The sequence below is a fragment of the Micromys minutus genome, assembly GCF_963924665.1.
Source record: "Micromys minutus genome assembly, chromosome: 3".
In the NCBI taxonomy this organism is placed as follows: domain Eukaryota; kingdom Metazoa; phylum Chordata; class Mammalia; order Rodentia; family Muridae; genus Micromys; species Micromys minutus.
The window spans coordinates 23,165,659-23,189,564 of record NC_137972.1 but is presented as its reverse complement, the minus strand read 5'-3'; the positions used below and the strand labels follow the sequence as shown (position 1 = coordinate 23,189,564).

Sequence of the window (23,906 nt, the reverse complement as noted above, 5' to 3'; positions counted from 1 at the left end):
CTCCAGAAAAAGAAGACACAGACCTGAAATCATACCTCAAGATGCTGATAGAGATACTTAAACAAGAAAGGGAGGAAAAGCAAAAAGATTCAGAAGCTTTTAAAGAAGAAACAAGAAAAACACTCAAAGAACTCAAAGAACTAGAGGAAAACAGAGCCAAAGAAATAAAGGAATGGAAGAGGGAAATTAAAATAGAAATTGACACAATAAAGAAAGCGGTAAAAGAGATAACCCTAGAGTCAGAACACCAAAAAAGGAAATCAGGAGTCACAGAAGCCAGCATTTCCAATAGATTACAGGAGATCGAAGAGAGAATCTCAGGGGCAGAAGACAACATTCCAAACATGGACAAAAGAGCCAGAGAAGATGCAAAAAACAAAAAGCTTCTAACCCATAATGTCCAGGAAATCCAAGACACAATGAGAAGACCGAACCTAAGGATAATAGGAATAGAAGAGAGAGAAGAGTATCAACTAAGAGGCACAGTAAATAACTTCAACAAAATCATAGAAGAAAACTTCCCGACCCTCAAAAATGAGATGACCACGAGCATAAAAGAAACCTTCAGAACTCCAAATAGGTTGGGCCAGAAAAGAAATACCTTGCGACACATAATAGTAAAAATATCAAGTGCCCAAAGTAAAGAAAGAACACTAAAAGCAGTAAGGGGAAAAGGTCAGGTAACATATAAAGGCAGACCAATCAGACTCACACCCAATTTCTCAACAGAGACTATGAAATCTAGAAGAGCCTGGACAGACATCATGCACTCCTTAAGAGAGCACAAGTGCCAGCCCAAGCTGCTATACCCAGCAAAACTATCAATCACCATCGATGGAGAGATGAAGATATTTCAAAACAAATCAAAATTCACACCATATCTGACCACAAACCCAACACTACAACGAATTATAGGTGGAAAACCCAATACAATGAGGGAAAATACAGCCTAGTAAGAACAAGAAAACTCCTAAACAAGAAAACTAAAAGAAGAAAAAGACAGAGACACAACTCAACCCAAAAAAGCAATAATGGAAGGAAACAGAAACAACTATTCCTTAATATCTATAAACATAAATGGTCTCAACTCCCCAATAAAGAGACATAGACTATCACACTGGATACATAAACAAAATCCAGCCTATTGCTGCATACAGGAAACTCATCTCAGAGACAGAGACAGACACTATCTCAGAGTAAAAGGGTGGGAAAAAAACTTCCAAGCAAACAGCTCCAAGAAGCAAGCTGGAGTGGCTATTCTAATATCGAATAAAGTAAATTTCCAACCAAAAGTTATCAAAAAAATAAGGAAGGACACTTTTTACTCATTACCAGGGAAATCTGTCAGGAAAAACTCTCAATCCTTCACATATATGCTCCAAATAAAAAATCACCCACATTCATAAAAGAAACCCTACTAAAGCTCAAATAATACATTTCATCCCACACAATAATAGTGGGAAACTTTAATACCCCACTCTCACCAATGGACAGATCAGGGAAACAGAAAATGAACAAGGACACTGCAAAACAAGCAGAGACTTTGAACCAACTAGAATTAATAGATATATACAGAACACACTATCCTAAAGTAAAAGAATACAACTTCTTCTCACGACCCCATGGCACCTTCTCGAAAATTGACCACATAATTGGACACAGAACGAGCCTCCATCGATATAAGAAGATTGAAATACTCCCATGCATCCTCTCAGATCACCATGGTCTACGGCTGGTCTTTAACAACAACAAAGACAACAAAAAACGCACGTACACATGGAAACTAAACAACGCTCTGTTAAAGGATAGCAGGGTCAAAGAAGAAATAAAGAAAGAAATTAAGGATTTTCTAGAATTCAACGAAAACGAAAACACAACATACCCAAATTTATGGGATGCAATGAAAGAAGTATTGAGAGGAAAACTCATAGCCCTAAGTGCTTCCAAAAAGAGACTGGAGAGAGCTCACATCAGCAACCTGACAGCACAGCTAAAAGCCCTAGAACAAAAGGAAGCAGATATACCCAAAAAGAGTAGACAGCAAGAAATAATCAAAATTAGGGCAGAAATAGACCAAATAGCAACAAAAAGAACCATTGAAAAATAAACAAAACCAAGAGTTGGTTCTTTGAGAAAATCAACAAGATTGATAAACCCCTAGCCAGACTAACTAGAGGGCAAGAAGAGAATATCCAAATTAACAAAATCAGAAAGGAAAGTAGCAACATAACAACTGAAACTGAGGAAATTAAAGGAATCATCAGATCCTACTACAAAAACATATACTCCACAAAATTGGAAAATCTGGAGGAAATGGACAAATTCCTAGACAGATACAAGACCCCAAAGTTAAACCAGGACCAAGTAAACCATCTAAATAATCCTATAACACCTAAAGTAATAGAAGAAGTCATCAAAAGCCTCTCTACCAAAAAAAACCCAGGTCCAGATGTGTTCAGCGCAGAAATTTATCAGACATTTATTGGGAATATAACACCAATACTCTCCAAACTATTCCAAAAGATAGAATCAGATGGAATATTATCCAACTCATTTTTTGAGGCTACAATAACCCTCGTAACTAAACCACACAAAGACCCTACAAGGAAAGAGAACTTCAGACCAATCTCACTTATGAACATTGATGCAAAAATACTCAACAAAATCCTTGCAAACCAAATCCAAGAACACATCAAAACGATCATTCATCATGACCAAGTAGGCTTCATCCCTGGGATGCAGGGATGGTTTAATATAAGGAAATCCATCAACGTAATTCAAAATATAAGCAAACTCAAAGATCAAAATTACATGGTCATCTCACTAGATACTGAGAAAGCATTTGACAAAATCCAACACCCCTCATGTTAAAAGTCCTAGAATGAACAGGAATCCAAGGTCCATACTTAAACATAATAAAAGCAATATACAGCAAACCAACAGCAAACATCAAACTTAATGGCGGGAAACTTGAAGCAATCCCACTAAAATCAGGGACTCGACAAGGCTGCCCACTCTCCCCCTACCTATTCAACATAGTACTGGAAGTCCTGGCTGGAGCAATTAGACAGCAAAAGCAGATCAAGGGGATACAAATCGGAAAGAAAGAGATAAAAACATCACTCTTTGCCGATGACATGCTAGTGTACTTGAGTGACCCCAAAAATTCCATCAGAGAACTCCTACGGCTGATAAACAAGTTCAGCAAAGTGGCTATATACAAAATTAACTCAAACAAATCAGTAGCCTTACTATACTCAAAGGACAAACATGTGGAGAAAGAATATAGGGAAAAGGTACCCTTCACAATCGTCACAAAAACTATGAAATACATGGTGTGACTCTAACTAAGCAAGTGAAGGACCTGTATGACAAGAACTTCAAACCTCTAAAGAAAGAAATTGAGGAGGATCTCAGAAAATGGAGAGATCTCCCATGCTCATGGATTGTAAAAATCAACATCTATAAATGGCCATCCTACCAAAAGCAATCTACAGATTCAATGCAATCCCCATCAAAATTCCAACCCAGTTCTTCATGGAATTGGAAAGATCAATGTGCAATTTCATATGGAACAACAAAAGACATAGAATAGCAAAATCCATCCTCAACAATGAAAAAAAAAAATCTTCAGGAATCATTATCCCTGACCTCAAACTATATTACAAGGCAATTGTGCTGAAAACTGCATGGTACTGGTACAGAAATAGGCATGTGGATCAATGGAATAGAAAAAAGATCCAGAAATGAGCCCTCATGTATATGGTCACCTGATTTTTGACAAAGGGGCAGTAAGCATTCAATGGAAAAAAAGACAGCCTATTCAACAAATGGTGCTGGTCCATCAGGCACTCAGCATGGAAAAGAATGAAAATAGACCCTTTCTTATCTCCTTGTACAAAGCTCAAATGCAAGTGGATCAAAGATATCCACATTAAACCAGATACACTGAAACTATTAGATGAGAAAGTAGGGAAAACCTTAGAACACATAGGCACAGGAGAAAATTTCCTGAAGAAAACAGCAATGACTCAAGCTCTAAGGTCAAAGATTAACAAATAGGACTTAATGAGATTGCAAAGTTTCTGTAAGGCTAAGGACATCATCAAGAAAACAAAAAGGCAACCAACAGAATGGGAAAAGATCTTTACCAACACCACATCAGATAGAGGCCTAATATCCAAGGTGTACAAGGAACACAAAAAGCTAGACACCAGAGAATCAAATAACCCTATTAAAAAATGGGGTACAGAGCTAAACAAAACGCTTTCAGTTGAGGAACACTGAATGGCTGAGAAACAACTGAGGAAGTGCTCGACATCCTTAGCCATCAGGGAAATGCAAATCAAAACAACCCTGAGATTCCACCTCACACCAGTCAGATTGGCCAAGATCCAAAACTCAGAGGACAGCAGATGCTGGCCAGGCTGTGGAGAAAGAGGAACACTTCTCCACTGTTGGTGGGGTTGCAAGCTAATACAACCACTCTGGAAATCTGTCTGGCGATACCTCAGAAAATTGGAGACAGTACTACCTGAAGACCCAGCTATTCCACTTCTGGGCATATATCCCAGAGACACTTTAATACACAACAAAGATATATGCACCACAATGTTCATTGCGGCTCTATTTATAATAGCCAGAAGCTGGAAGGAACCCAGATGTCCTTCAGAAGATGAATGGATACAAAAATTGTGGTACATTTACACAATGGAATACTACTCAGCCACCAGAAACAATGACTTAACCAAATTCTTAAGAAAATGGATGCATTTAGAGAATATCATCCTGAGTGAGATAACCCAGTAACAAAAGAACAGACATAATATGCAGTCACTGATAGTGGGATGCTTACCCCAGAGGCTTGCACTCCCCCAGAAACAACTCACAAACTGTATGAAGTCCAAAAAATAAAGAAAACAAAACAAAAAAAATATTTACAAAACAAGAAAACTTTAACTATTTCCATGATACACTTTAATTTACATGTACTTTATGCTCATTGTAACTATTAAGTTTTCAAGGCATACTATCAAACCTTGAAAAAAATCAAGTACTGACTAAAAAATATGTTCATATAGTTTTATGTAAAAATTATGTTAAAATCTGAACAATAAGTACTGACAAAAATGTATAATTTGTAAGCAAAAAATGTTTAAAATCTATACATTTATCTTTGTTTTGTAAAATGAAGTTGTTTTTAAAAAAAAAAAGCAATCTGAAAATTCATTTGGAATAAAAACTACAACAACAACAACAGCAACAAAATAGGACAGGGAAAACTATTCTCAACAATAAAAGAATTTCTCAGGGAACTTCCATCTCTGACTTCAAGCTCTACTAGAGAGATATCATGAAAAATAATACATGGTATTGGTACACAGAGAGGTGGGTAGATCAATATAATTGAATTGAAGACTCAGAAATGAACCCACACACTTTTAAATGTCCACTTAATCTTTGACAAAAGAGGTAAAACTATCCAGTGGCAAAAAGAAAACATTTTTAAGGAATGGTGCCTGTCCACATAGTGTTCAGCATGTAGATGAATAAAAATTGATCCATTCTTATCTTCTTGTACAAAGCTTAAGCCCAAGTGAATTAAGGACAAAAAGAGATCCACTGAAACTAAAGGAAGAGAAAGTAGGGGAAATCTTCAAATACATTGCTATACTGGCTGGTTTTGTGTCAATTTGAAACAGCTGCAATTATGACAGAGCAAGGAGCCTCACTTGAAGAAATGCCTCCATGTGATCCAGCTGTAAGGCATTTTCTCAACTAGTGATCAAGGGAGGAGGACCCCACCCCATTGTGGGTGGTGCCATCCATGGACTGGTAGTTATGGGTTTTATAAGTAGCAGGCTGAGAAAGTCAGAGAAAGCAAGTCAGTAAGCAACATTCCTCCATGGCCTCTGCATCAGCTCCTGCTTCCTGGCCTGCCTGAGTGTAAGTCCTCACTCCCTCTGGTGAAGAACAGCAGTGTGGAACCATGAGCTAAATAAAACAATTTCTCTTCAACTATCTTCTTGGTCATGATGTTTTGTACAGGAATAGAAACCCTGACTAAGACAACTGGCACAGGAAAATTATTTCCTGAACAGAATAACAATGGCTTATGCTCTAAGAACAAGAATCAACAAATGGGACCTCATGAAATTGCAAAGTTTCTGTAAAGCAAAAAGCACATTCAATAGAAAAAATAGCAACAAACAGATTGTTACTATTTCTACATCTAGTTCAGGACTAGTATCTAATGTATACAAACAATTCAAGAATGTAGACTCCAGATAACCAAGTAACTCTATTTTAAAATAGGATACATACATAAACAGAGTATTCACAACTGAGTAAAGTCATATGTCCAAGAAGCACCTTAAGAAATGTTCAACATCCCTAATCATCAGGAAAGTGCAACTCAAACAACCCTGAGATTCCAACTAATACCACTCAGAATGACTAAGATCAAAAACTTGGGTGACAGCAGATGATGAGTGAGGATGTAGAGAAAAAGAAACACTCCTCAATTTCCACTGCACTGTAAATCAGTCTGCTGATTCCTCCGAAAACTGGGAATAATACGAACTAAGGACCCAGCTATATCACTCCTCGGCATATACACAGAAGATGGTCCAACATTTAACAAATACTCTACTACATTCATAGCAGCTTTATTTATAGCAGACACAAGATGGAAAGAACCCAGTTGTCCTTCAACAGAGGAATGGATACAGAAAATGTGTTACTTTTACACAATGGAGTGCTATTCAGCTCTTAAAAACTAATGACTTTTGAAATTCTTAGGCAAATGGATGAAACTAGAAAATTCTGAGTGAGGTAATCCAGTCACTAAAGAACACACATAGTATGCACTCACTGATATGTGTATACTAGCCCAAAATCTTGGAATACCAAGAAGCAACTCACAGACCTTGTAAAGGTCAAAAAGAAGGAAGACCAAAATGTGAATGCTTCAGTCACAGTGATTATATAGTGGTTAGTACTCTGCGTTGTGAATGCTTCAGTCCTTCTTAGGAGGGAGAACAAAATACACACAGGAGGAAATACAGTGGCAAATAGTGGAGAAAAGACTGAATAAAAGATCATCAAGAGACTGCCTCACCTGGTTATCCATCCCATCTGTAGCTACCAAACCAAGTCACTATTGCTAATGCTAAGTGCTTACTGGCAGGATCCTTTATGGAAGCCTCCACAGAGGCTCTGCCAGAGCCATACTAATACAAATGAGGATGCTTGCAGCTAACCATCAGACTGAGCACCAGGACCCTCATGGAGGAGCTAGAGAAAAGACTGAAGATGAAAGGGTTTGCAACCCAATGGGAAAAACAACAATAGCAACCAAACCCCCTGCCCCCAGGGCTCCCAGAGACAAAAATACCAAACTATGAGTACACATGGTGAGACCCATGGCTCACAATGTATATGCAGCATATGCCATTGTATATTACCAATGAGAGGAGAATCTTTTGGTCCAGGGAAGGCTCATTTTCCCAGTGTAGATAAATGCTAATGTGCTGAGGTGGCAGTATGTGGTTGGAGTGGCAGCATCTTTATGGTGCCAAGAGGAGGAGGAAAGAAGGCAATGAAAACATTTGAAATGTAAATACAGGTAATGTCCAATACAAAATGAAAAATTACTCCATAAAATCTTTGTTCCATAATCTATTCAATAAAGATGTGTTCAAATCATTAGCAATTAAATTATATTTGTCGATTTCTCCATGAACATCTGTTGGTTATTTTTGACTTTTCATGGACATTGTTAGCCAACATATATTTTGGAAGTATTATGGTATTTAATTCATGCATTTAGTGAACTCACCTTAAATTGAATTTTGGTATTTATAATAATGAATATCGTGTAGGAATTTCCTATTTGGGGGCAGTTGACCCCTTTTTGTCCTTTTCTTTTTAACTTCTTTAGATTTAAGTGAAAATTTTCTCTTCTACTCTTTCCTATAGGAGATTAGTTATACTTAATAAATTCTAGTGGTTTTCTCCTATGTTCAAAACATACATACAAATACTGCTGTCAGCCCTGCTGGCACATTCGGCACCCCTTCTGATTCCCCTCTCTTACGTGTTATAACAGTGCTGTCATGAGTTTCATTTATATACAGACATTGCCATGTAGTATTGTGTTCACTTTGTGGTTCTGAGTAGATTAAAGCCTACTAGAGAAATAAAGAAAATACACCGCTCAATTGTACAATAGTATTCTGCGTCACTGTCATTCTTGTCTCTATGTCAGTTTAATTTTCCAGCTTATACAATTTCCCTTTTCTCTGAACGTCTCTTTTAACATTGCTACAAAGCTGACCATGAACAAAATTTTACTCCTCCGTATTTTTATCTTAGATCTTATTCATATGACTTTTACTTTAGCAGACCCATGTTGCTGATTCAATCTTAAAATAAATCATATACTTCTCAAAGAAAAAGATATTTTTTCACCCATTTCTTCAGAGAAATATTTATTTGCTTTTTTAGTCTAAATTAGGGATAAATCTAGTTGTTTTATATCAATCCTATGTGGTCTATTAAAATAATGTATTCTTTGTCAGCTATTTACAAGCAAACATGTACATAATATTTTCTATTCACACCAACTTCCCTCTCTCCCTTATATCTCTCCATCTCGATCCTCCAGCCTCCCACCATGTTCCAATCCTAAATTCATGTCTTTTGTTTGTTTTTTTCTTTCATGACTCACTGGATTTGTGACCCATAGAGACTCCTATGTGGGCACAAGTGTACAGCTATCCTACAATATAGAGGAAATTCAAAAGTGGTGATATTTCTGCTGACAATGATTTCATCTCGTCCAGAATCATGGCTTGCTAACAGTGCTCATGTGAGGGGTGGCATCCCATGAATCCCTCCAACATGTGTGATTAAATATTTCTATGGACTTAATCTTGTGCTGGTACAATACTTGCAAACTTAACTGACAAAGTTTGTGAGTGCCATGACCATGTCACACCTAAAAGACAGCATTTCATGGACCTCCTCCCCAGCATCTTGCTTTTGCATTGTCTCCATTCACTATTTCACAATGTTTCCTGTGCTTTGGGAACAGTCTTGTGGCTCTCCCATTTAAATATTAACACTCAATAGTCATTTTTTCTTCAAGCACCCATATTCTTGGCCAAGAGAAGATTCTCTGATGTAATCTGACAATAAAACCATTCTCTTTTGAAAATATATAGGAGGCAATTTAATAATGTGTTTTCTTAGCAAACCAGAAGTAGTAAGCTCACCGATAGGTTCTCTAATCTCCCCAGATATAGAATTTAAAGGTTTTCAAAAATAGGCATGAGTCCATATTGTAAAGAAGTTTTCAAATACAATAAGTAAGCAGTTGTTTATCCCCATAACAGTTGTGCCAGAGTTTCTCCAGTAAGGGCATCCTGTCTGGGAATAAGTCATTATAGAACTCAAGGTCCACAGTTGGGAAAGGTCTTTGCTGTCTTTTCTATCCCAGCAACGTAAAGGGTAACTTCTGATAGTATGAACAGTGCCAGACAGAAAGACAACCAGAACAGACAACAGAGATGAAGTTTTCAGCTTATTTCCAGCCTCATTACTGTGTCCTGAAGCCAGGGTATGTGGTATCTTCAACAATACAGACTTACCCTACAGTACTTATGAGTAAGTTTTAGCTTTAAAAGTGAAGTCACATATCTTCAAGTTTTGGTAACTTAGCCGGCTCGATTTTCTCTGTTCCCTTCCATCTTTGTATCTCTCTACCATATAATTCTCTATAAAACTTGTGCTCTGTTTTCCACTCCCTCGCTATTTACAACACTTAATTTTTTAAATCTGAAATTTTATTTTACTAGAACTATCTCAAGTTATTTATATCATTGTGAAAAAATATTGTATTTTTTGAAAAAGCTATTAAGCAAAAGTTTAAAACACCTAATTCAAAATGTTTTAATTTTTCATAAAAATTGGAATCTGGTAATCGAAGTCCTCCTTTCAGCTTTCAAACTTAAACAGTGGTATTACTGTGGGTAAACAGGATGTAACTGTGCTAATGTCTACATATAGGCCAACTGCTGTCAGGTATTAGCCCTAGGACACTGTTTGATCAACAGAACATAATCAAAGCCACAGGAACATACAGTTAGTTAGAGAGAGGACAGTTAAAGTAACCATGGTTACTTGCATCTCAGTGACTTATTCAGCAAATTCTAACAGTTATTTTCTCCTTTAGCTCTATGCATTCTTACAAAATGGCCATCTTGGGAGAAGCCCCAATAATGAGGGAGTTGAGAACAAAGAGGGTTTAGCAACCACACTTGACCTCCTTAATTACCAGGCTCTGCAGAGTGGTACCAAAGCTCAAGTGAAAGTTGACAAATTGTCTTTGAATCTCACAGAGTTCAGCACTTTTCCATAAATGATAAACTTATAACTTGGGGTGAACACCACAAGCAGGTGAGTATCTTTGAAGTCAGTACGGTCTGTAGTTCTCAGAGTAGAATTCCTCAGAGAACAGGGTAAGGGGATGGCCGAGTGCCATCAGGCTGAGAGCTCCCTTCCTTTGGCCTTTCCAATGCCAAGTACCAGAACTTTCTGCCTGAAGAACCACTGTGAAAATTACTGATTCATTTAAATTAATTCTTCAGATGCTTTAATACTTGTAATGATCAGATACACCCATTGCCTACCTAGAGAGAAAAAAAAAACAAAAACCAAAACACCTACACCTTGGGCAGTTTTCTGGATGAATCCTAGAGGTCAAGGCATTATCAGAAATAACTGGCTTTGGTAAATGGAAAAAAATAAAGACTTATTAACAAAAACAGCCTTTGTAAATAAGTATTTGTAAATATAACTTTTATCTTTATGAAGTTATTTGTCATTTCTGAGGCTTACTGCCTCTATCTGCTAAACTAAGCCTATTTCTGGATGCTTCTAGATTCCTTACAATCTATTCTTGGCCTAGAATGTTACAGTGTTTTGAAACTTAATGCTGAATAAGCTAACCTTTGTACTTCTTTCTGAACTCTGGCTGGCTGACTCAACTCAGATCCTCTGACTTCAACTACTCTATGCTGGCTGGTTCAACCTGACTTCACTCAGTTTATGATTGAATTTTCTCTACTTGGTCTCATACTAATTTGGGCAATAGGTTCTACTCCTTTGAATCCTTTTCAAATTTGGGATGGTTTTCTTTACCTGTGGCTAGCATGTTTTCTCTGCAACCTGTGTCTGTACAATTGTCCCAATAAAACTCACTAACCCCCGTCATACCAATGCTCATGCACTATTCCTTTACATTGTTGACAGAAGACATCTTGGAAAGGCTATGGTAAGCAAGTAAATTTTCTGGAACTAGCACACAGTTTTGTGTGGTTGCAAGGGGCACACTCATAGAGACTAAGGCTCCAGAGACATTGACTCAGGCTTGCTTCTCTTCCTAACACTAGTACCTACCTTCATGATTTCCTGGACATTTATCTACTCTAGTGGGCAGATTTACTGCAGAACCAATATGTTGCAGTAAGTTCATGTAATAATGGTGTTTAGATGATTTTATGATTTCCTAATTGTTGAGTATTATTTTATAGAGCTCCTAAATTGATACAATTATTTTCAAGCACCATATAGATTAAAATTTGCAAATATAGCTTTATATGTGTGTGTGTGATAGACTAATTACGCTATGTAATTAAAAACAGGATTGAAACAAATTAATGATGAAGGGAAATATTTATTCAATTACAGACTCAAGAAATAGGCCTCAGGCATTCACTGTGAAAAAGCAAGGTCATATGAAACTGTTGCTCTGAACCTATAATGAGCTTATATAAAAAAATAAAAAACAGGGCAGAAACAAAACAAACAAATAAAAAATCCATCTGCATTGAACTTACAATCCTCTTTCTACTGTAATTCTTTTTGTTATTATTTTAGTATCAGGTAATATTTAATTACATAAGTTTTGTAACTAAAAAGCTATAAAAAATTGAAAGCAAAAATAAAACCTTGCAATAGGCACTTTCTGCTTCTCTCAGAATGTGTCTGTGTTTGTCCCTAACTTAGCTTTTCTCTTTCTTCTTTCTTTCTTCAGTTCTTTCTTTCTTTCTTTCTTTTCTTTCTTTCTTTTAATTTTTCTTCCTTCTTACCTTCCTTCCTTCCTTCCTATCTTTCTTTCTTTTTATCTTTTTTTTTCTTTTATCTTTCTTCTTCCCATTCTTCCATTGTTTCTTTCTTTCTTTCGTATTTTTTAGTTTTTGGCTCAAGAAGAGTCCACCAACTTTGATTCACTTGTCTGACCAGCAAGAGGACCACAAGTCAATGACTCGAGAGCCCAACTAACTAAGTTTCTTTGCTTACTCTCCTCCTGCTATCAGCAAGAGTCAATGACTATAAGCCATCAACTTTTGTTATAGGAAGAGCTATAAGTCATTAGCTTTTACACTCAGAGTAGCAAAGTTAAACAGCCAGAAACCATTGGTCTCTGTGCCCCAGAACAGTAAGAGAGTGTTACTGGCCAGAAGTCTTCAACCTTTGTCCTTCATCTCTTACTGTATCACCCCCAGTACTTGAGTGTAGGTGCTAGGACCCCAGAAAATTGCCTCTTCCCTGTCTGTTCTTATGAGAGTTGCATATATCCTATCTCTGACTCATTCTGTCAGATCATTTCCTAATTTTTTAATTTGCCTGCCTTTTAAATAGAAGTTACTTTCAAAGGTGGGTACTTCACTTTATACTTTATTTACTAACTTTACTTACTTTATTTTGGATTAAGAACGTATTCTAGGGCTGAGCCATGCTACTACTAGAAAGAGGTATGGGAGAAGATGGAGGAGATATATAGAGGATCAGGAAATTGAACAGAGGTATGTAGGCGGGTGATGGGGAACTTCAGGTAGCAACTAGCAAGGTTCAGATACCAGGAAATTGGGAGCCTCCCAGGACCCCACAGAAATGACATTGGATGAAACACTGCATAAAAAGGAGGGAGAATCTGTCAAGACCATATCCAGAGGTAAGGCATGGCTCCCTGGTTGAGGAATAAGACCACCCACCCATCTCCAAACTTTTAATCCAGAATTGTTTCTGTCAAAGGAAATACAGGGAAAAGAATGGAGCAGAAACTGAAGAAAGGCCATCCAGAAACTGCCCCACCAGAAAATCCATTCCACATGGAAACATCAAAACCAGACACGGTTGCTGATGCCAAGAAATGTTTGCTGACAAGGTCCTGATACAACTGTCTCCTGTGAGGCTCTTCAAGATTCTGACAAATACAGATGTGAATGCTTGGAGCCAGACATACACTGATCACAAGACCTCAGTGGAGGATTTAGGAGAAGGACTCAAGGAGTTGAAGTGGCCTTATCTGGCATCAGTGAGAGAGGAGGCCCTTGGTCTTGTGAAGGTTTGATGCCCCAGTGTAGAAGAGTGCTAGGGCAGTGAGGCAGGAATGAGAGTGGACAAACTCATAAAAGTAGAGTACGTGGTGATTGGATCTTGGGTAAGCAGTGGGGAAACCTGTAAAGGAAATAACCTTTGAAATGTAAATAAGAAAATATCCTATTTAAAAAAGAAAAGAAAAAGAGAGAGAAATGTCTGACACATTTAGCCTCATGTAAAGTAGACATTTTTAAAACCTAAGAGTACCCCAGGAATCACTTTCTATGAAGTAAGAAAATTAGAAATCATGACGTTGCTTGAAAAAAGATGTGTGAATTAAATATTTATATTTAATTTTCACATTGTATATGTATTTCAAAACACTGTACTTATAAGCATATACAGTGTAAGATGTTAAAAATACACAAGTGGATAATTGAGCCCATAAAGTAATCAGAAATAATATTTTCTACTTGAAGCCTTTGGCCTTGCCTTACAGAAACACTCTAAAATGACACTGTTGTTAAAGGATTAAGGATCCAACCTTCCACCCCCAACCCCTACTCCCAGAACACTGAGCCCTTAGATGCCTCTTTCAGATGACCATTTATGACTTAATTATGTCACCACTGGTTAGTTTCTATTTACTTTGGGGTTTAGAGGAGTCTCAGCTCACTGAGTGGACACATCCCACGGGTGTTTTAGAGGACTTCACACTTCTTCTTAATTGTGTGTTTTTCTCCTGAGGTTCAGGATTCCCAAGTGCCAAGTCATGGATTCCTGAACCCTTTGAGACCAACAGTGACTCTGTAAAGGGGACATCATCTAAGGCTAAGTATGTGCAAAGCAAAGTTTACTCCTAGGAAACAGAAGTGTTTGGATCCTGGTAAGCCTATATCAGGACAGAACAATGCTTTATACCCTTGATCCACACAGACCAGACCGACACATGTTCTTTGTGTTTGTTGATGTACTATCAAGGTTGATTAGTCACAGACTCTCAAGTGAACAGATTTCTGGGTCTTATCAATTATTTATCAATGTTAGTATGAAATTACTTATTGCTTTCTGTCTCCTGATTGTTTTCATTATATTCCAGGAACAAGTTTCTTGTTTCACTTTAATTATACCTGATTCTACTAGCTACTATCAAGACGGGGATTTTGTCATTGGAGGACTCTTTTCCCTTAGAGTGATTAGTGGAGATGCTAGAAGTGTACAGGACTTCACAGATAAAACCTTTAAACGGGAATCTGTTCTTGCGTAAGTGTTTGGCTTCTCTCTTTAAAAAAATAGTATTTCAGGATTTAGAATGTATAAAATATTTGTTGATCAAACCCTCTTCAATTACTTCCACTCCAGTGTCCAATGTTTTCTTTCTCTTCATGGTATGTCTTGGTCTCCCCTCCTCCAACATCACAGACTATAACTTACTCACAGTTTTAGATCTACTGTTTTCATTTAGGCATGCCAGTACTGTAGTAGGATAAGACATAATCTAGAGTGTAACAAGCTACTTGGGCAAACCTCACTAAAAACTCAGCCACCATTCCCTAGTAGCCACCAAATGCCAATAGCTATTCAGCCATGGCTATAGCTCTGTGAGTCACTCTCCTATTCATGCTGAATTCTCCTAAATATATAAAAAGGCTTTGAAAACACTATTGTAACTAGTAGGTTTTCAATGCATACTGTCAGGCCCTTGAAAAAAAATCAAGTACTGACTAAAAAATATATTCACATGGTTTTATGTAAAATTTATTTTAATGTCTGAAAAAATAGTACTGACAAAAATGTATAATTTTAAGCAAAAAATGTTTAAAATCTGTACATTTATCTTTGTTTTGCAAAATAAAGTCGTTTAAAAAAAATTTAATTTGAAGCAATTTTCTTTGTTTTGATTAAGTGTATTGTACTGAGAACATAATTTTTTTGCTTTAACTGAACTATGTTAAGTTGCCATAGTTGATCAAGCACTGTATTTTCCAAGGTTTATCCAACGTTTAAGACCACATGAAATACTGTATTCATACTTGCTATATATCCCACATGCTGTACTTCTCAATTTTAATTTACCAGACACAAATTGCACACTAAAAACTAAAATTGTACATTTGATAGATTTTGGTTGTACAAATATTTCATCTCAGAACTTGAGAAACAGATGTACATGGATCTCTAGTAGACTGAGGCTTACCTAGTTACTTAGTGAGTTCCAATCCAGCAAAACTAAATAAGCAAGGCTCTGTCTCAAAAAAAATTTTAAAGAAAATTGTGAGTTTTGTAATAATTTTTACTACAAAACTTTTTCAAGACTAATTCTTCAACATATTTAATATAGAATATCCTGTTTGTTTCTTGGATTATTCTGTATATTTTTCATAGGACTTAAATTGTTAGGAAAAATTCCAGAATTTTAGGCAGCATGAGAGGAGCTACAGGGAGAAAGGAGAGAAAAGTAAATGATGTAATTATATTTTAATTAAAAATTAATTTGGAAAAGAAGACAGATGATGATCTTTCTAATTTTTCCTCCTAGATATCTCACTAAACATTATCAGCACATACTGGCATTGGTTTTTGCTATAGAAAAAATCAACAAGGACCCAAATATTCTATTCAACATGTCCCTGGGATTCTATCTCTTCAATGTTGACTTTACTGAGATGAGGGTCACAGAGAGTTCTATGACTTTGCTTTCAGGAGAGAGCCCCCCACTTCCTAACTACAGCTGCAGGCCCGAGAAGAATGATAAGCTGGTTGCAGTGATAGGAGGTGTTTCAACAGGAATTTCAACTCAGATCTCCCGAGTTCTAAGTCTCTACAATGTCCCACAGGTATGCAAGGAATCCTGGTTCCTTAGGTTAAACATACTAACATAGTAATAAATGCAATTAATCCATTTATTGTTTATTAATGAGGTATAAAACTACTTAAAAGTTTACTATTTAGTTATTTTCAATCTAAAGTATATAATTTATTCATTAGTTGAAATCATGCTTATATAACAAATTTAATTTAAAACCTTTACATTTGAAAAAGTAGATACTGTAATGAAAACCTGTATTTCAATCACTCCAAGAAAGTTTATTTACCTTGTACTTTTATTTATACTGTCTTTCTTCGGTATGCAGTTTTAAAACATTACAGAACATATGGACTATAATAATTCTGTTCATGTATCTTCACTATAACTACAACAGACATATTTCTGTTTATTTTTTACTGTGTTGTCCAGTCAGATTGCATATAACATTTATTTTTCCAAAGAACAAAGAGGTCAGACTACTCTGGCTGGACGATGGGACTGTTAGTAATTTCCCTCAGTTGGTAGGGAAGTTTTGATTTTTTTCTTTGTTTTCAAGTCTATTTCTTGATCAGTAATGATGTCTTATAAACAATGCTAGAGAGGTAGCATTTATAAGTCTATTGTATCCCAATTAGCAATAAAATTGGAAAGGATGACTTAGGAATAGATTAAGTTGAAAATTACATTGATCCAGAGCTTAATGTATCCTCAGTGATTTTAAGTCTTAGGAAAGTGAATTCAGCTGCCAAGTTGATTTATTTTAATTTCAATCTTTACTTATTTGTATACTCTTAAGACTGGTTCTCACTATGCAAAGTTGCCTGATCTTGACATTCCTATGTAGCCCAGAATAACCTCACTTAGATCCTCCTTCTTTAATTCTCTAGGGCTGGGATTAAAGGTATTCACTAGTATGCCTGACCATTATTGTTCATTTTAGAAGCTTTTATGAGTAAATTTTATTTTTTTCTTCTATGTGTTTGACTTTGTACAAATGTAAATTATGACATTCATAACTAATACAATTTTTCACAAGAAATATATGCATAATTGTACTTGAAATTGGTTCTTCTACCAGCTTCTCAATTGCACCTAACAGCTCCTCATTCTGTTTTCCTGACATAGGATCCTTCCCTTTTCTCTGCAGCCATTTCACTCCATGTAGGCGCCTGATCAGCCATAAAATTATCTGCTGATCTTCCATAGTCCTTTTAGAAAATCCTTGTACTAGTCTTTCTGTTTACTTAAACAACAACAAAAAAAAATGTACCCTCAATGATTAACTGTGTGTAATTATTACCACTTGAAACTATTCTAAATGACTAGGTTTTCTCAAAGTTAATTAGCTTGTGTAGGTTATAAAACTAAATTAGTCTTCAACTCCCTCAAAAATCTGAGAGTGGCAAAATATCTAAAAACATAGGAAGTCTAACTTGGCTTTCAGAGCTGAAACAGGTTGTAGAGACACATCTCCACTAGCAGTCTGCTGTTAGCAACATGTGAGAGTAATTCTGATTGTGTAGAGGTTGTAAGCTTTTTGTGTAGAGGGTTTGTGGATTGAGAATTTAACACACAAACCTGTTGATAAGATAATGAATGTGGAGTCATATTTTACCTGGCTGTGGAGAATGTGAGCTAAGTTTTCCTCTAGAAAAGGAATAGCTGGGTCGAGTGATTTCAGCACGGTAGCTTGCAGCTCCGTGCAAGACCTGGTAGCCAAAGTTACACACTACAAGAGAGATAGCTGAAAGAGGATACAGTGGGAATCCCATGGTAGAGAAAAGGCAAAGGCTTCTGCACTAGAGCAGGATAAAAGGTTACCACTTTTTAATATTTACTGCAACACCATGATTTCTTTCTTATTATTGATATATAGAAATCTATTAGTTTGGATGTTTATTTTGTGTTCTGTTAATTGATGAAAGTGTATATCAGGGCTGAGAGTGTTCATGATTAGTGTTCCAGTAAGAGCCCTTAAGAAAACCTTCAGACATAAACATATCATATGTGAATGAGGATAATTTTCCAAGTTATCGTATTTGTATGATTGTGCTAGGATTACAAGCTAAAAATGAATGGCAAAAAGGAATAGCCTTTAGCACATTGCTGGTAGTTTTATTAAAAATCTTTTATATTTTTCATCTGGCATTTTATCCAAGTCACTATCCCCATTTCCAGAAATTAAGAAGTTAAGATCTTTGAGGTTTCATGTTGCTTTCAGAGGTTTATGTTTCTTTTGTCTCTGTGATTGTGTTGGATTTCTGCTGGCCTGAATACTTCCTTTGAATGTACTTGTATATCTTATTAATGAGCCACTCAATCTTTTTATTTAGATGTATTTTAATATTTTGGAGAGAGAGACAGAAAGAGAGAGACAAAGAGAGAGATAGAGACAGAGAAAGAGAGACAGAGAGACAAAGAGAGAAAGTAATTGGTTTAGTAATTAAGATTTTTTTTATTTTATGTATATAACTTTTTGTCCTGCATGCATGTTATGTATAACACTGTGTACCTAATGTCCATGTGCCCCAACTCACAGGGAAATCAGCAGGAACCTGGGATCACTTAGGAGAAAATGAGGGACAAGAGGCACAAAGAACAGACAGCAAGTCAAGAGGTCTGATCAAGCTGACAAATTTTTATTTTTCACATGCTAGTTTTATTCAGGTAGGAGAAGTTAGACAGGCACAGGGCTAGGGGACTATCCAGCTAAAGAAATATTCATAATACATTTGTGTAGAATTATATAGAGAGGGGGAGTACATAGGTGCAACAGAATGTTCGGCTAAGAGGATCTTTTGCCTGGGTGACTGTTCTACTCAGCTAGCTACCTAACCAAAGTGAGATCACCTGATTGCTTGGAAAAGGCCTCTACCATTGGAAACAGAACCCTAGACCAATATCTAGGCAAAATGGTGTTACTCAGTCTAAGGTAATTTAATTTTGTCAGCTCCCAGCTTATCCTTCCTTTTTATTTGGTTTATGACCACTGTGGCTATAGGCAAGTGGACATCTATCTGTCTGAAGAAAAAGGTCTTTCACCAGAGAGGTGAAGCATTGACAGATCCTTCTAGATTTGTTTACATGATGTCTTTTTGAAGAGAGGGTCTAAGTGTCCTTATCAGAGATTCAAGAAAGGCCAAGAGCACCTCTGAACACCAAACTCTAAGCATCCAGGTTTGCTTCTCAGGGGTCTCAGAGACAGAATGCATGGTCCTCCACTTTGCAGTGCTTTGCCTTCAACCTCTCACTGGTGCCCACACTTCTCATAACAAAGTGTGCATAGATCTAAGTTCTATGCACACCCTTTAGGAGGCCAACTCATTGTGGGTTCATCAAGACCACAATTTGCAAAGTCAGTTGGTAATGGACTTGCATTTGGATGCAAAGGAGTCAATTTGCTGGCAGATGAACTTCACAAGCCTGTTAAAGTCACAGGGTGCAAAGGCCAGCAGTATCAGAAAACCTACAAAAGGGCCAAGAATGGATTGGAGAAGTGTGGTAAGTCATGGAGAAGTAGGTGAAAAGTTCAGCAGAAAGAACAGAGCAGAATATGTTACTTAACAACCTGACCACAGAATTCATGAAGGTGGCCTAAATAGCCTGGTGATATTCTATACAAACTGAATCATAGAAGCTGATGTAACCTATTAATATTGACACTAATGTATTTTATAATGAATGGCTCCAAATATCTCTGGGGATACCCACCATACTTTAAACATGGACACTATATTTTGGTTCCCGGGAAAAGTTTTATCCTTTGGGTTGGGTGGTGATGTCTGGTGAGAGATATATGCCTGTATCTTCTTCCAAATTTAACTGATCTTACATAGATAGCCTAAAATAATGTTTCTGAATTGGTCTTTCTGCTAAGTTATCTATTTGTTGTTTAATAAAGCTGGTTAGTCTATTAAAGGCCCAAAAACAAAAGAAATAAGAAATAATCCTACTAAAGGTCCTAAAATGTTAGGCTGGAGTGTAGACACCAAGGTGAATTTGACAACCAGTTTTTGAACCAACTCTCTCTCTCTCTCTCTCTCTCTCTCTCTCTCTCTCTCTCTCTCGTCCTTCTCTTACCTTTTTCATACTTACTTTGACTACTACTGTTTTTGTCTACATAAAAATAGAACTTTACATGAGGGCAGCACAAAGACCACCCTGTTGGAGAAAAAGGAGGTCCAGTCCTCACATGTTTTGAAGAATGACTTCAGCCAAAGAGGAGAGAAAATAATACAGGTCATCAATCTGCTGTTGGAGATGTTGGATGTGTTCATCAATGGCCATCTGTAGTTCTCTGTATCTGGAGTCTGAACGTATAATAGAGGAAATACCTGTTTTAGTTCCTACAGGCATTAGGATGAGAACAGATATAGTAATAGCCAAAATGGGCTCTCTCCTTTGCCTTTGCATGTCAGGAGAGGTATCTGAAGACTGATCACACAGATAGAAAAATTCATCAGAGCAATAGCAGGTTAATCAGAGCACCATCTTACTGAGAATGCAAAGTCCAGGTCATGCTCACAGAAGACAGATATGAAAAGGCAAAGTATTAGGCCATCTAGGCAAGTCCACCATGTCTCATTGGTGGGGACAATGAAAGCATGGGCCTTGTCATAGACAAAGGTCACATTGCAGAGGTAGGAGTAGTGAGGGGGTGAATTGGAGGAGCCAGCACAAACCCCTGGGCCTGATACCTGTGATAGGGATATTTCTTGCTATTTTGAGGTCTGCCACTGACATTCCCGTGAAGAATTGGCATAGAAAAAAATTACCAAAAACAGCAATAGCTTCATTGAACAGGGGCTGAAAGTGATAACAAAGCCAACAATCATTAACCATATTGAGGGAGGTGGCATTGGGCATAGGTATGTTTGGTTTACCAGGGTCAGGATAAGGATTTTAGTGGGTGTGTATAAGGGAGAGGGTAAGGGGGTAATGAAAGGACCAGCGGAAAGTACAGATGATCCAGCAGATCCTGGATCTTGGGCAGAAGGACCTTTTGTAGTTGAAATGGGGGTGGGGCATAGGAGGCTTAGAGATAGGTAGAGGAACTAAGACAGGGTTTGGCATGAAGGGAACTGTGCTATTGTTGTATATTGGCTCTTTAAGGGGTTTCACAGTGAAAGTTAGACCTCTGTCAGTGTGATATTGGTAGAGCCTAAGTCTCCAAGAGAAACCTTTTGTCCAATCTTTTCTCTTGGTCATATCTAAGATTCTTTTGGTTAAGGGGAAACACCAGCCATGAGTTTTGATATTGCTGTCCTAACATTCTGGGGAGAAAGTGTTGAGGCCAGCTTTTGGAAATCTCTGTTCAATGTTATATAATCCCCGGTAGAAAAGGTGGATCACTCCCTGTAGTATTGCTTCCCCAGCTTTTACAGAAAAGATCATCCAAGATTCCATATTTATGCAGGAGGAAATGGTCACAATGCCACCTTGGGAAGACATAGAAATCTGTTCTTTGTAGGAATGTGTGGCAGAATTGGTTATCACAGTTAACTTTGACAGACTGAAAGATTGAAATAAGGAGATTTGGGGGGAGTATTTCTGTGTATTGGTATGTTTTCTTGGGAGCAGTATATAATTTGAGCTGGTGTTCAACACCCCAAGTGGGCACTGCCCCAAGGACCAGTTTACAAAGGTCAGTGGTTAGTATCCCTGGCCCCCAAGTTGAGGTGGATATTTTAGAGGAAGAACAGACGACCTCCTTTCTCTCTAAGAGAACTACCCAAGTATAATTCCATGGCATGTATCTATTATGTGGGGCCTTTTGAAGAGGTAGGTTAAAGGTTGTTATCATAGTCCAGAGGATCATCACCAGTCCTTGAAGGAGCAGCATCTGAAAGAGAAGAAGAACAAGTCTCAGGAGGAGACTGCTGCTCCATTCTGGATAATGATGGCTTAATTGGTTTAATTAGCTTCTCAGGGAACCATTTTGGATCTTGAGTTTTCTTGCTCATAAATGCAGGCTAAACCTTGACCCCATAAGAAGGCCTAAATGAGGTCCGTTCCATTGGCCCATAAGGGGATCTCACCACTGTACTAATGCATGTGAATCCTGAGATGGTGGATGTCAAGTGGATTAAGTCCCAAAATGAAAAGAGACTTTTAAGAGAATGTTTGTCCCATCATGTTACTTTTAAGGATTTTGGCTCAGATGTGTTTTCTGAGCAGAGCTATGAAAGGGCAGGTTGTGTAGTAGTTGTCTCTCTCTGGAAGAACACAGAAGGCCTTCCTTACTATATGCACAGAATTCTCTCCAGAGAGACCCAAGAGTTGCCGCACAAGTTGGGTGCCAATTGTCCAGACTGGCAGGGAAGTCAAGGGGAACCCAGAATCACCTAGGAGAGAATAAAGGACAAGAGTTGCAAAACAGACAGCAAGTCAAGAGGTTTGATCAAGCTGACAAACATTTATTTTTCACATGTTAGTTTTATACAGGTATAAGAAGAAAGTAAAACATGAGGCTAGGGGACTTTCCAGCTAAAGGACTTTTCACAATACCCTTTGTGGAGAATTACATGAGGAGGGGAAATATCAAGGTGTAACAGAAGGTTCTGCCAAGCAGGATCTGTTGCCTGGGTGACTGTTCTACTCAACTAGCTACATTACCAAAGTAAAATCACCTCATTTCTCGGGGGAAAAAAACTCTACTATGGGAAACAGAAACCTAGGCCGAGATATGCAAAATGGCTTTACTCAGGCTAAGTGAATTTCTTAATTCTGTCAGCTCCCAGCATCCATGGAGAAAGACAGAATAAGGTGCTAAATCATCTAGATATGGAGGTATGGGTAGTTGTGAGCTGCCCTAAGTGGTGTTGGCAATGGAACCCAGGTCCTCTGCAGGAACAGTTCATATTCTGAAATGCTGAGGGACCTTTTCAGTCCCAGCTACATATTCTCATGATGAAAAAACTATGACTAAAGTGAAAGAGTAAAACTATTTGTAACTTGGATTTCACCTGGTGGTTAAGGATATTCAACACAGTTAAAATATTTAGCAAACATGACATCCTGAGACGTTGTTGTCATTTCTTTAAGTAATTCTCTTGCACACAGCTTAAGCATGAACTGTGGAGCTGGCAGTGCTTTGCTGCTGACCATGTGCTACACATATTTCCTGTCCTTTATCAGGTTGCCTTTTTTGTTTGAGTTTTTCGGTGTAGATTAATTAAACAATCTCTAGTATATGTAAATGAATCTCTAACATATGGCTATGAGAGTCTGAGACATAAGGAACATGAGTTGAAGCCAGCATGAGCTGCTTAGACAGTGCTTGTCTTAAAAATCAAATTCAGAATAAAACTGAAACCAAAATATTCTCTCTAAAATGAAGCTGGATTGAATAGACTGGTAATGTAATGACACAACACCTTTTCTAATGTTTATCACTCTATACATGCTTGTCTTTTTTGTTTTTTTTATTAAAGAACTTTATTTTTAAAAAAAAACAAAAATAAATGTACAAATCTCTAGCATGTTTGGATAAAAGCATACAAACACACCTCCATCGTTGCTTGGCAATTTTCTTAAGTTTTGATAATGTACATCAAGATTCCACCAGCCACAATGAACACAAAGTATGTGCAAAACAGCATGAAACCTGGAATTAGTCAAAGTTTTCTTGATGTGTAAGGAGTAAAAATAAGGGTTTTTTTTTTTTTTTTTCTTTTCTTTCTTTTCTTTACTTGAACTTCACACAGTC

At 37.3% G+C, this 23,906-nt stretch overlaps 2 protein-coding genes across 2 annotated transcripts in view; both read left to right on the top strand.

Annotated features, from left to right (window-relative positions):
- Window positions 1-14,437: 14,437 nt before the first annotated feature.
- The window catches only part of LOC308419367 (vomeronasal type-2 receptor 26-like), a gene marked incomplete at both ends in the record, with an annotated part of 116,503 nt that continues 107,034 nt past the window's right edge, over window positions 14,438-23,906 (top strand). Inside the window, 2 exons of the mRNA XM_080915081.1 lie at window positions 14,438-14,652; window positions 15,929-16,226. Coding sequence (XP_080771207.1) covers window positions 14,438-14,652; window positions 15,929-16,226 — 513 coding nt within the window. The remainder of the gene's footprint in view (window positions 14,653-15,928; window positions 16,227-23,906) is intronic.
- LOC308418306 (vomeronasal type-2 receptor 26-like) overlaps window positions 19,565-23,906 on the top strand; it is a gene marked incomplete at both ends in the record, with an annotated part of 39,304 nt that continues 34,962 nt past the window's right edge. Inside the window, one exon of the mRNA XM_080913706.1 lies at window positions 19,565-19,699. Coding sequence (XP_080769832.1) covers window positions 19,565-19,699 — 135 coding nt within the window. The remainder of the gene's footprint in view (window positions 19,700-23,906) is intronic.